General features: G+C 40.3%; 4 protein-coding genes across 4 annotated transcripts; 2 read left to right on the forward strand and 2 right to left on the reverse strand.

Moving 5' to 3' along the window:
* Positions 1-1,870: 1,870 nt before the first annotated feature.
* LOC148719254 (uncharacterized) lies at positions 1,871-3,763 on the forward strand. The gene is made up of 2 exons (XM_088740083.1): positions 1,871-2,443; positions 2,803-3,763. The coding sequence occupies exons 1-2, from the start codon at positions 2,322-2,324 to the stop codon at positions 3,761-3,763; spliced, it is 1,083 nt and encodes a 360-aa protein (XP_088596209.1). The 5' UTR covers positions 1,871-2,321.
* A 339-nt stretch (positions 3,764-4,102) lies between these two features.
* Positions 4,103-6,384, reverse strand: LOC148719255 (uncharacterized). The gene is made up of 2 exons (XM_088741041.1): positions 6,129-6,384; positions 4,103-5,989 (listed from the first exon to the last, which is right to left on the reverse strand). Exons 1-2 carry the CDS (start codon positions 6,300-6,302, stop codon positions 5,579-5,581), a joined length of 585 nt encoding a protein of 194 aa, XP_088597167.1. The 5' UTR covers positions 6,303-6,384; the 3' UTR covers positions 4,103-5,578.
* A 151-nt stretch (positions 6,385-6,535) lies between these two features.
* Positions 6,536-8,673, forward strand: LOC148719256 (uncharacterized). The gene is made up of 2 exons (XM_088741536.1): positions 6,536-6,739; positions 6,935-8,673. The coding sequence occupies exons 1-2, from the start codon at positions 6,627-6,629 to the stop codon at positions 8,196-8,198; spliced, it is 1,377 nt and encodes a 458-aa protein (XP_088597662.1). The 5' UTR covers positions 6,536-6,626; the 3' UTR covers positions 8,199-8,673.
* Positions 8,190-10,186, reverse strand: LOC148719257 (uncharacterized). Its single transcript, XM_088741537.1, has 2 exons — positions 9,943-10,186; positions 8,190-9,800 (listed from the first exon to the last, which is right to left on the reverse strand). The coding sequence occupies exons 1-2, from the start codon at positions 10,114-10,116 to the stop codon at positions 8,748-8,750; spliced, it is 1,227 nt and encodes a 408-aa protein (XP_088597663.1). The 5' UTR covers positions 10,117-10,186; the 3' UTR covers positions 8,190-8,747.
* Between the last annotated feature and the right edge of the window lie 2,754 nt (positions 10,187-12,940).

A 12,940-nucleotide genomic window follows, 5' to 3' on the forward strand; every position in this document is an offset into this window, starting at 1 on the left:
GTAATGAGAATAATAATTTCACAAAGAGGTTTACGGGAACCCCCCTCCCTCCCTCCCTCCCTCCCCCTCTTAGTTTTGACTACGCCCCTACGACAAGCGAGAGCGAACATGGTGATGAATGCTAGTCTTAATATGATCGACGTTTACACCATTCTATTTTTTTATCTAGCATAACCGTAAAGAATACCTTAAAAATAAAGAATTTTGCCACTTCCAGGAGGTCGGCTTTGTCCATCGTTCTACTAACCCATTAATCGAATAAAACAACTTTTCAATTTCTTCAGCGGTGGAGTTAGTGCTGCAGGATGTTGATTTAAGGATTAAGAATCGCATATCGCTAGGAATGGTACAAATACAAACAGGTTCCCAGGTTCAATATACTATCGTGTAACGCTCCCGAACAAGCTGACAACACGACCTCAAGAAAATCAATCACGGAAAACTCTCTGAATTAAAAAAGGTGTTGTCAGTTTTTTTTATTTTTAGAGAAAAACCCCTCGAAAAAGGTTTCCAAGTTTGTATCCCTGCTCTAATTGTTACCCAGTCCACCCAACTCCGCTCTGACGAAAGGCTAACGCTCGAAACGTCAGCTTTGACGGAAACCCTTCTGACGGTGGCTAATTTACTTTATCAATTCAGTTGATAAAACCCAAGTTACCTTGTTACTCCCATCGACGCAGCACCACAGTTTCTTTAGAAACTCGCACCGGCTTTATTCTTATTAAGATACAATGAAATATATGAAGTTCATATATTCGGAACTGCGGTATTAGATACGTATGATGCACGATCCTCGCAGTAGATAGCGCTATTTAAGCAATAGCGAAAATCAGACCTGAAAAAAATCAGGCCTGTACGGGACTCGAACCACTGACCTCTGCGATACTAGTGCAGTATCTCAATTGGTAGAGCGCTGCACTAGTATCGCAGAGGTCAGTGGTTCGAATCCCGTACAGGCCTGATTTTTTTCAGGTCTGATTTTCGCTATTGCTTAAATAGCGCTATCTACTGCGAGAATCGTGCATCATACGTATTTATTCTTATTGCTACAGCTGTAGTAGCCCACGGCCTCCAAGAAAAAATTGACTAATGGTAAATGGGTATAAGTAAAAGATAAAGTTTGCACCCGAGCCAAGTGTCCTATCCAGCGGAGGCTTATTCCAATTTTTTTCAATATGAAACAAGTACAAGTAGTGCTACTCCACTCCCCCTCCCTGAAGGGTCATAAAATATTCCAGAATGTTCCGTTATTTATCATGTTGTGCTTAACCATGCTGAAAATGACTTACCAATAGAATTTGATGGAATCATATGGAATGCTCTATCTATTTGAGTGGATTTCATTTCCATCTGTTGAGGTAGTCACTCGATAAGCTGTCACACCCGCCAGATATCTAACCGCCCCCCGGTTAGGTCAATGGATAGAGCACTGAACTGATGTGCGGGAGGTCGAGGGTTCGAGTCCCTGCTGGACCAACACTCAAGGTCTTAAAATAATTGAGAAGAATATGCTGCCTTTCTATAACATCAAGAAATGGTTTAGATATTCTAGTCTTCTCGGATAGGGACGAATAAATGGAGGTCCCCTCTCCTGCAGGGTTAGGGGTAGGAGACGTTAATTTCCCACGCACGAGATTACTGTGTCATGGATGTCCTCCCCTGGAGTCGGATGGGTGGGTTGTTGTCTTGCGTTTGATACATGAGCCTCGGGCTCGGGCAATATGGGTAACCATGCCCGAAGTAAAGACATTAAACTTTGATTACTCACTACTATTATACCCCCTTCCCTTACCGGGATACCAGTATATTGTAGGTTAACCAACGCCACTTTGTCAGGGTCACCTTGCTATAGTTGTTTCATATTCCAAGTTATTTTACATCTTAGAAGTGAATTAACTAATACATGATTACAAGTGGGCCAGAGTAATAAAGGATACAAAATGGGGACCATTCTCCCTCCTGCAGACTCGATAAACTTGACGTAAGTGGCTGCAATTAATTCACTTCCGAATTTCGTCACATTTCGATCCGTTTCTTGAGCAAGCACACCTTCATAGAGTCCTAAAGTGCTTACGTCACGTTTCCAGAACACCGGAATTCTATGGTCTAAACAAACCAATATGGCGTCCCTAGCGTGACACATTGTCGTTGACCTCGAGCACTTCAAGAGCTATAATAGCGCATTTTATCCTCCAATAATAGAAATAAGATAAAGAGAATCAAGATAACCTTTGGCCTTACTATTGAAGAGTATAATAAGCGGACAAAAGCACCTGGTGAGCAATAATTCGAGTCAAAACGCCAAGGAGACGAAGTTTGCGATGGGCCAGTGTTTTCATCCAGATTGCAATCACACATCTGAAAGCCACTGCTGCCGATTCTTTTCGTTTCCAGACCAGAAAAAACATAAAACACTCTATGATAAGTGGATATCATTTGTAAGGTGAGTGTTTTTCGAAAAATATATATTTCGATGCTGTACCATCGATAAGAAATAGCTGTTTTTTTTTTTTATCTCAAACTGATTCACGATTAGCTGTTTCTCTTTCTTGTCTTATTTGTTTTCTCGCGGCTTTGCCTTTCCTTGTCTTCAGTCTTGATCAAAGATTATTTAGTTACTAAAAAACTATATGATAGTTGTGAGTATCAAAGCTTTTACACTAACTAGTATTAAGTAACAAGCTCAGAGAAATACTCGCTTCGCATTCACGTCTTAGACTACAAGGTTAAGCATGTGATCAACTAAACTTTGGGTTTTTTGAGCGCAAGTATAGTAACTGCTTCTGTCTTTTTCTGTTATAGGAGAGGAGATAGAAAGCCCAGCAAACATTCGCGACTTTGCAGTTGTCACTTTAAAGATGGGCGAAAAGAAAATATGCCAACCATCAGTGACAGAAACAGGCACAAGCTGTTTGATAGTTTGGACTTGCTGCCAGGTACAGGACCAACACCTCCCAGTACACCTACCCCCAAGAAAAAACGGAAAGTGTCTGCCGAGCCCACGAAATTACCAACTGTAGCATCTGTGCTTGAAGAGATTGAAGAGAACTCTGAACCATGTTCCACTGAATGCTCACAAGAGGAAAAGACAAGTTCCAAAGAAGCTCTGCTGTCAATAGAGCTTGACATGACTTCAACAGAACTTGCTAAACACATGGAAATGTCAAGTTACTATAGTGCACACTACTCTGCTAAGAGCTTGAGCCCTGAGGTGATACGGATGGAGACAGGTCTACCCACTAAGGATGTTTTTGACATTGTTGTGGGATATGTTTCAAGATTCAAGGGTGAAATAAACTATTGTGCTGGATGGAAGGTTGAGGCGATCACACTTGAGGACCAGATATTTATCACTCTGATGAAACTGAAACAAAATTATACCAATCTACATTTAGCCCAGTTGTTTTCATGCAGTGTTGCAACTGTTGCTAACATAGTACTAACTTTTGTCTATGTTCTGCATTCTCTCCTGTTCAAAGACATCATGACAACCGTGCCATCTAGCGAAAAGAACAAGATGTGTTTGCCATCCTCTTTCACTGAGTACAGCAGTTGCCGGATTGTGATTGATTGTACAGACATTGAAATTGCTGCACCTAAGCTCATGTCCCAGCAGAATGCTACATATTCCAGCTACAGGGGAATGAACTCTTTCAAAGTCATTATAGGGGTTGCCCCAAATGGAGTTATAACCTATGTTAGTGATCTTTTTCCTGGCTCGGTCAGTGACAAGGTCATGGTTAAAGAGTCTGGATTTTTTTGAGTGCTGGTGATCTTGTTCTGGCAGACAAAGGTTTTCTCATCAGCGATGTAGTTCCAAGAGGTGTTTCAGTGAACATAACACCATTTCTCAACAATGGAAAGTTTACAGAGAGTGAGGCAAGGGCGACAAAATCAATAGCTCGATGTCGCATCCACGTAGAGCGTGCAAATGCAAGACTTAAGAGTTTTCGCATCCTTGGCTTCATCCCAGCATTTTTGAGGTGCCATGCTGACAAGCTATGCCGACTGTGCTCAGCTCTTGTTAATTTGCAGTATCCATTGATCAAGGATGGCTGCGAAGACTTTGAATTTGACTGAATAAAACCTTTTTTCAACTAAATTACAGTACAATGAGTTTTTAATATTATTTTTGTATTACTATAAGCCCTACTGTAACAGATCAAATGGTATTGACATAGCTTTGGTCAAAAATATGATGTGCTCAGTTTTACATTTTTCTGATATTCATCTCCTTTATGTTCGTTAATACAAACTACTATGTGTTCTGTGAAAATAGATTATAATGAAATCCAGTGACATTCTTAAATTGTCATTTCAACTAAATCCAGGTCAGGGGCATGTGACCAGTATGGAATTCTTTCGTCCAGTAGTTCCAAGTGTGAAAGTCGTGCTGGCTTAAAGGTTTTACATTTGTGTCTGTGAAGCTGAGAGCCTTAGTCCAGGTGTATAAAACTAAAGCCACACTTAAATTAGCTTAAGGGATGGTGAGAGATAGTCAGAAAAAATAACCTGTGTCTGCATGGATTTTGTTTTGGCTCCCTCCCCTTCCCTTTGCATTGCTATGCAAGCCTACTTAAGTGTGGCATAAGTTTTCTGCACCTGGGCCCTGTTGAGTAACCAGGATAAGTGTTACCAGCCACCAGTAGCCATTGGTTGCAAAAAAAAAATTGTTTAAGCTTGCTTTCAGGAAGAATTTAATTTATTATTAAGTTACTATGCTAAATGGAAAAATGTGGGTTCTTTATCTTGTGTCTCTATCTGAGTGTAGAATATGTAATGTTATATTAAGAAATTAATGTATGAAATTTAAAAAAATACCTTTTAACATTAGCTATTGCCTATTTACATTAGCTCCCACTCCCCCCCCCCCCCCCCCCCACTCTGATTATGTCCAGCATCTGTGCACCACTTTTCAAAGTTCTTCCTCGGTAATCTTTGGGAATAGTTGATGAAAGTAAAAATCACTCAAGATAGTAATATTGTGCTCCCAAGATTCATCTCGTTCAATCTTGATAACTACACTATCCTTTGTGGTCCATACAACAAAGTAGCAGAATTTGCGCTTTGTCAGGAACATCTGGCCTTGACACTGATGCCAGTAAACGTGTGGTAAACAGCGTATAATTCCCTTCCTTCTCCTCCAAGTAAAAGTCTTTGTGCCCGCAAGCTTCCTTGATTGTCGCAGTTCGATGTGTGTAGGGGCACTTACACTCAATCACCGAGTCGTCTCCCACAAGTCCATCAGGGGAAGCACCCAGAACTCCCGACTCGTGTAGCCAAAGGCCGGTCTGTACAGGTGTAAAGTTTGTGATGTTGGTGAAGGATTTCAGGGCCTCAGTCTCATTGTCCTGTCCCCATGCAATTGCTTTAACTCCACTCAAGTTGTATTCCCCAAGTAGTCGATTGATAAGAGACGGTGTAACTCTTTTTGCCTGGAGGACGGAGCCAAAATTACTGGCAGTCAGGCGGCCTCTACGAGCTTGGTGCCATGCAGGGTTGTTTCGCTGGCCAGCCGTGAGGGTGCTCACAACATTTATGGCTCTCTCCTCTACTTTGGCATTCTCAATCAAGTACTCTAATTTTTTTCCTTCGTAGATGCCATAAGGAAACCTTCTGAGTAAATGATATCCTCAATCGTCTTGATCGGGAAAGGGGTAGCAGGTTGTGGTTCGGGACTCAAGATCCAGCAGGTCCCTGCAAATTTGCCATAGCGCTTTAGTTCGCTGTACAGCCACATCCGATCTTCTCGGCTAGGATCGCGCGCCAAAGGGCTGTAATCCTTCTTCTTCGGTGGCGCTGGAAACATCTGGCTTGCAGACTGTACGCTTTCTGCCTTTCGCTTTCGTTTCCACTGGCATTCCAGGTCCGTCCTGCTAAGGTTATGGATGCCATAAATAAATATGGCTGCCGCGTGACTGCACTTGAACTCGCCGCGAGGACACTCGCATTCTGTGTTTTTTATTTCAAGGTTTTCATCGAGATAAATCTGATAAAAAGATAATTTGAAACAGACACGTAAGTTGCAATATATATTCCGCAATATAAACATTAAATTGGAGGTGAAATCGGGGTTGGGAGTTCTTCGAATTGAACACACGTGTTGTGATCCCAAATTGGCAACTTACTGTGACTTTGTAGTCCTTATTTTTCATGCTTGCTTGGACTTCACCTTTGATGACTCCCCTGGAATAAATAAAGCTTTGGACATGGTCGGATTTGAAGTGGTTTTCTCCGCGATCAAGCGATTTCCGCTCTCCAGAAAAGAAAGAAACGAGTGAGCATATCGATAAAGACGCCATGTTTGAAGTATGAGTTTAAACTGTTTAGACCAGAAAAAAATGCTGTCATGGCAACGTGACGTCACACTTTAGGACTCTATTGAAGCAAAAATAAGAAACACTATTAACTGAACAATATCGCCCATTTTCCTTTTGACACCCCTGTAGAATTTAGCATTCTTTGCATTTTATTTCAGTTTATTAGCATTCCCTCGGGAATACGTTTTGTTTTTCTTTCCCGCGTTCGGTATATTAGAGTGCCGAAGTGTGACGTCATGTTACCATGGTAGCATTTTTGCTGGATCTAAACACTATTTGGCGTCTTTCGTTACATCTCATCATAAAATGGGCCAATGCTTCGTTCCCGACTGCAATCATCAGTCAGAAAGTCACAATTGCAGCTTTTACCGTTTCCCCAAAGATCCTGCTCAAAGAAGAAAATGGATTTCTCTAATAAGGTAGGTTGATTTTTGGTACAATGACCACCATGATGCACGGCCACGTGTCGGTTATAGTTACGCGGAAGATGGTTTTATTTAACCACTCAAAAGTGCACTGACCTGTGGATTATACCTTTGAAAGACCTCTAGAGAGAAAAAAAGCTTTTTTTTACGTTATGATTAAAGTTTAAAACCTTCGTTTTCTCTCTCCAGACGAGCTGATCGTGAACCTGGCAAAGGCGCTCGAGTTTGTAGTTGTCATTTCCGAGGAAGTAAAGAAGAAGGCCCCGAGGTCTTTTCCTGGAATAAAGACAAACTATTTGAATCTCGAAATGCTCCAAAAAGGAAAAAGCAAAGAACTGAAGTCCCAGAGACAACGACTATCGAGCAGATCCTTTCAGAATCTTCGACGAAGAGCAACCAGAACGAGCCTTGCGAGCTCAGTTGCGAGGAGATGCAAATGAAATGCACTACTTTGCAGACTGAAAATATCCTGCTACAAGCAGAGCTAGGGACATTAAAGACCCAAGTATCCGAGTTGAAAGAAAAAGAAAGCTACTTAAAAAGAAACTACAGCTCTTTTAACATGGATTCAAAGGTAATCAACATGGAAACTGGCCTCCCAAACAAAGAAATGTTCCACATTGTTGTCGAATATGCCGAAAGATACCGCAACGATATTGTTTACGTGTGTGGCTGGAAAGTAGACAAGATATCTTTTGAAGATCAAATATTGATAACATTGATGAAGATTAGACATAATTATCATAACTTACATTTAGCTGAACTTTTTAGTTGCAGTACTGCTACAATAGCGAATATTGTGACAACATTTATCCATGTTTTGCACCAAATTCTATATGAAGATCAAATGGAGATAGCTGTTCCATCCAGACAAAAAAACAAAACTTCACTTCCAGGCTCATTTAGCTTATTTGGAGACTGTCGTATGGTAATAGATTGCACCGATATCGAGGTTGCTACACCTAAGCTTATGAGTGACCAAAAATTGACATATTCAACGTACAGGGGTATGAATTCTTTTAAGACAATTGTTGGTGTGGCACCCAACGCGGTTATAACTTATGTAAGTAAACTTTTCCCTGGCTCAGTATCAGATAAAGTAACGGTTCAAAAGTCAGGAATATTAAAGCATTTTGTTGCTGGGGATATTATACTTGCGGATAAAGGGTTTTTGATAAATGATATTGTTCCTAATGGTGTATATGTGAACATTCCCCCATTCTTGAACAATGGAAAATTTACAGAAAGTGAAGTTAAGTTAACAAAGAGCATTGCAAAATGTCGTATACACGTAGAACGTGCTAATGCTAGATTGAAGAACTATAAAATTTTAAATTTTGTGCCACCATACTTGCGATCCCTCTCTGGTAAGATTATACAGCTATGTGGTGCTTTAGTTAATTTACAAAACCCATTAATTAAGGAAACCAATGACACTGTTGACTTTGATTAGTCATTTTAATTGAAATATTGATCATCTTACATCAGTTTACTAAGGCCTGGTATACATTGGCATTGTCTGATCATAGTTAATCAATTAACTGTATTCTGATACAAAGAGTGGACAGGTGTTGTGTGATCTGTGAAAAGCTTGTAACCCTATTTTACTTGCTCATGATACAAGGAATCATGATACACAACTTAATGACAAACTATTTATTTCTGATCAGTATTCCTGCCACCACACCCTTATGCTAGTCTTATTATGAATTCAGATAACCAACTGTATTCAAATACGATTACAATGAATCTATCATTTTCTTGTCTCAAGTAGCTAATGTAAAAACCCCAGCAAATGTTGCTGTTTAAAGAAAAACAATTTTAAGATTAACATGAACATTTTTATTTTATATACACCCTTCAGTTACTGCATATTTGTTGTAAAAGTTGCAATGATTTTACCAAATAAAACAATATTTTAAAAAATATTTCTAAAAGTATGTATTATCAAATCCATTACTTTATAAAAAACTACATTAATTTTACAACAAAGTCTTAAAATTTAAAGACCACCATCAACAAGTGCAGGAATCATGTGAATTGTATAAAATTCTTGAAGTGAAAGAAGATTTGGTTCCCATGTGCAGTCTTTCTGGATTGCCAACACAACAGTTTGCATTGTTGTCCAAACCACAAAGTAACAGATTTGCTTCCCAGTTATAAACAGCTGACCCTGGACTTGATGCCAGTAGTGGTGGGATTGTTTTAAACAATAGCCAGCATCTCTCTTTACTAAACAGAACTTAGGGTCTTTAACAGCCTCCTCAATTGTTGAATTGCGATGTGTGTAAGGGCATTTGACTTCAATGATCGCATTGTCATCAACAAGTCCATCTGGTGATGCACCCAAAACACCAGACTTGTGTAGCCAAAGGCCACAATCCTTTACTACTTTCATTGTTAATTTGGTGAAGGCCTTTATTCCTTCTTTCTCGTTAACGACACCCCATCGAACAGCCTGCACTCGAGAGATGTCGTATTCTCCAAGAACACGCTTGATAAGGGAAGGAGTGACTCTTTTTGCTTCAAGAACTGGACCAAAATTGCTAGCAGTCAAACGTCCTTTTCTCACCACATGCCACTCTCCACATTCCCGTTGCTCTTTCGTGATCTCACAGACTGATTTCACTTGCTGCTCACTTACTTTCAATTTTTCCAACAAGAAATTTGTATCAAGTCCGCTTTCAACAAACTCTCTCGATAAAATGATTTCTTCGACTGTGGAGATCGGCAGACGATTCTCTTTGTCAGGTTCGGGGCTCAAAAGCCATAACATTCCTGTGAACTCGCCGTATCTCTTCAGCTTGTTCCGTAGCCATTCTCTGTCCTCATCTGTAGTTTTTCGTTTTAGGACTTTAGTTTCTTTGGGTGGATACAGATCTTCTACCGTTTTAACCACCTGGGATGCCTTTTGTTTCTTCCACTGACATTCGATGTCAGTTCTACTTAAGTTGTGGTAGCCATGAAGGAACAGAGCTACAGCGTGACTACACTTTGAACCGCCACGAGGGCACTCGCATTCTGTGGAACGTATTTCGTTTTCTTGAAGATATATCTGCGAAGGAAAGAGAAAAAGAAATATAAGCTTACTTTTCAAGATTTCCTTTAAACGAAGATTCGAAATCACTTAATTTAAATAAGTTTTGGTTTGGCGATGTTAACGGATAGACATCGAGTAATAGAAATTTTACACTTACTGTGACTTTATACGTCGTACTTTTCATGCTCGCTTGCACTGACCCTCTGATAATTCCATCACAATAGCAAAAAGATAGAACGTGTCCAGATTGGTAATGGTTTTCGCCACGGTTTAAAGATTTAGGCTCATCTGAGAAGTATTTTGCGAACGATGTTATCGACAACGCCGCCATGTTAAACACATGTGAGTTTGTTTAGATCCAGCAGAAATGCAACCATGGAAACGTGACGTCAGGGCTTCGGTACTCTATATTCCAGCTTTTTAGTTTCATCGTTGATTTCACCAAGAGTACATCTGGTTTAGAGTTGCCTTTTTTCGCGGCCTACAGCGCCGATACAATGTAAGTTCCTAGTTATTATGTTCATCGCGTTCGCTTTAGCCGCCTTTCAGTTTTATATTTCTACATTTTGTAAACTTGTATTTTTGTTGGTTCTTCATTAGTTCAAACCCCTCCCTCCGATGGAGCGTTTGAAATCATTGCTGCAAGCGGCCACAAAAAGACCCGCCTTTTGGCAGTAACAACCCCTGCGATCGCAGCGTACTCAATTATTGTGCTCGAGCTTATAATTGTTCTTTATTTTGTTTACCTTAAAAGATAGTGTTCGCTGTATATTTCTATATTTCTGGGAAAACATCTCGCAAATTTTAATGAGGGTGTCGTTCAGAGGCGTTTTATTCATGGAATCATGAAGCCAAATCGCAGTTCTTAGTTCTGTTTCTGCACCAGGAGCAGAAAATAATTATAGTTTACTGCTTGACCAAACGAGACTTGGCAAGACAGCGGAACTTCAATGATGATAATAGACCTTTTCTTATGACGAGAACACTTCCACAGGCGTATTATTATTTTTGTAATGTTTACTTACTCACATACCAATAATTGGACGAGAGTTAATTGTCCTCCTGTTATCACTGCGATGTAGGGTCGGAAACAGGTTAGAAGGTAGGTGGAAGTAGCCGGAAAGGAATATGAAAAAAATCGAAAATTACAATTTAAGAAAGATGGACAAATGCTCGAAACCTTATTGGACGAAGGAGAAATTTGCAAAAATAAGATTTTGAATCACCGTACCTACTTTTTCCTTAGTCGTGTTTAGGGATTGCTGCGAATGTATCAAATTCCACGGCCATAGAAATCTGCGCAACAGTAAGCAAGAATGTAATTTTCGTTATGTTTTCCCGTCTCATATTCCCTTTTTGACTGTCTTGAATCAATAAACTGATCCTCCGTCAAGCTGGTCAATAATAAATTGGCGTTTACTCTACAGGCTTACTGACCACAAACCACGTTAATGACCCCACTTGATGGGATTTATTTGAAAAGAAACTTGACAGGGTGTCGCCTTGTCATGGCCAATCAGCGTTGCGGGTGTCTCGCGGGTGTTCTCACCCTGAGTATCTCAGGAGGGTCGTTAAATTAATCAGGATTTTACTACAGGGTAGCCTTTTAAACAGTAAAACAAGAGAAGATAAAATGGACTTATGAACACTGATGAACATCTCTTAATGATGATGAAGCTCTTCATCACGCCTGCTGGCTGAAAAAGGACGTTTAACTTATATCTCTGCCTTTACAGGTGCCCTGTAAAGGCAGAGATTAAGCGGTAACCCTATATAAAATAGTCGACCACGATTTTATTCTTTGTTTCCTTCAATTGATCAAACAAACTATTTTCTATACAAAGAATTGATGTCAATTTAAGGAGAATATTGCTTAGTTTGTTAGATTTACATCACCGAAAAAGAACATCCTCACTAGCATGCCTTACCCCCACCCCCCCCCCCCTTGTTATCTTTCACTCTTAACCCTCCCATCCTTGGAATAAACCTGCCGGGTGAAAATTAATATCAGTGTTAACTTTAAGGACGTGTTGCTCTGGTTGAATGTGGTGTTACGAAGAAAGAGGGGGACATGGGGATTTGCAGCGTTGCGGTGTTGATGTTTTTTCTCGGTTAGCTCAATTGGTAGAGCGCCGGACTGTTGTGCGGGAGGTCGTGAGTTCAAATCCGGCCGGACCAACACTCAGGGTCTTTAATTAACTGAGAAGAAAGTGCTGCCTTTGTAATAATGGTTAGACTTTCTTGTCTTCTCGGATAGGGACGATAAATGGAGGTCCCGTCTCCTGCAGGGTTAGGGTAGGAGACGTTAATTTCCCGCACACGAGATTACTGTGTGATGGATGTCCTCCCCGCGGTGGGACGGGTGGGTAAAAAAAGGGGTTGACGAAAGTTCTGTTCCTTTCTCCTGCCATTCCTGTGGCGAATGAATTAAACTAAACTTAAACTAAACTTAAACTTAAACTTAAACTTAAACTTTTACTGCGGTGAATAAAATCTCAATTTGTGGTGTTGCGGTGATCGCAAATCCCTCGGTGTGCGATGTTTGTGTTTTTCACGCTGCGGTGTTCGGTGAAATGAAAATATTTGCGGTGCTGTGGCTTCTTGTTTGGTCTTTCTCACGTACCATTGTGTTTAATATTTAATAAATTACAGACCAACATTGTCAAGTTAATCTTCAATATGCTTAACCTGCCAATACGAAGCTGTTTTTGTTAATGTTGTTAATAAATACGTAACTAGACAAGTAACTTGACCTCTGCCACCCGGAGCTCTGCCTTCTTTAGACACGTGGAAACCATGGCCGAGGTCGTAGAAATTAATCCTGGAAATTCGGGAAATGACGAGAAGAAATGCATCATCGATTGCGTGGTTTTTTGCTACGAAGAAGGAAAGGGGGGGCGAAAACTACCGGTCGAAAAATAAATTCAGATGTCGTGTCAGTAAGGAGGAAAGACGGCTTTGTAAGCTAAGGGAGTGCATTTGGTAAGTTTGTAACTTAGACACCCTTAGACACCTTTACTATTATTTCTTCTTTGACCTTTTTCCTTTGCTATTTTTTATATCTGAAAGTCGTTACGGTTTAGGGTCGTCCAGAGGTCATTTTGATACCAGTCTATATCGACTTTCTCGATTTTTTATTTTTTCAAATGATTATC

The sequence above is a fragment of the Stylophora pistillata genome, chromosome 12 (genome assembly GCF_964205215.1).
Source record: "Stylophora pistillata chromosome 12, jaStyPist1.2, whole genome shotgun sequence".
Lineage (NCBI taxonomy): Eukaryota > Metazoa > Cnidaria > Anthozoa > Scleractinia > Pocilloporidae > Stylophora > Stylophora pistillata.

What these genes read in the sequence shown, in the direction of transcription:
- LOC148719254 (XM_088740083.1), top strand. Translation starts at nt 2,322, where the DNA reads ATGGGCCAGTGTTTTCATCCAGATTGCAATCACACATCTGAAAGCCAC. An exon ending in AAGTGGATATCATTTGTAAG is followed by an intron (nt 2,444 to 2,802) that starts GTGAGTGTTTTT and finishes TTTCTGTTATAG; the next exon opens with GAGAGGAGATAGAAAGCCCA.
- LOC148719255 (XM_088741041.1), bottom strand. Translation starts at nt 6,302, where the DNA reads ATGGCGTCTTTATCGATATGCTCACTCGTTTCTTTCTTTTCTGGAGAG. An exon ending in ATAAGGACTACAAAGTCACA is followed by an intron (nt 5,990 to 6,128) that starts GTAAGTTGCCAA and finishes TCTTTTTATCAG; the next exon opens with ATTTATCTCGATGAAAACCT.
- LOC148719256 (XM_088741536.1), top strand. Translation starts at nt 6,627, where the DNA reads ATGGGCCAATGCTTCGTTCCCGACTGCAATCATCAGTCAGAAAGTCAC. An exon ending in AAATGGATTTCTCTAATAAG is followed by an intron (nt 6,740 to 6,934) that starts GTAGGTTGATTT and finishes TTCTCTCTCCAG; the next exon opens with ACGAGCTGATCGTGAACCTG.
- LOC148719257 (XM_088741537.1), bottom strand. Translation starts at nt 10,116, where the DNA reads ATGGCGGCGTTGTCGATAACATCGTTCGCAAAATACTTCTCAGATGAG. An exon ending in GTACGACGTATAAAGTCACA is followed by an intron (nt 9,801 to 9,942) that starts GTAAGTGTAAAA and finishes TTTCCTTCGCAG; the next exon opens with ATATATCTTCAAGAAAACGA.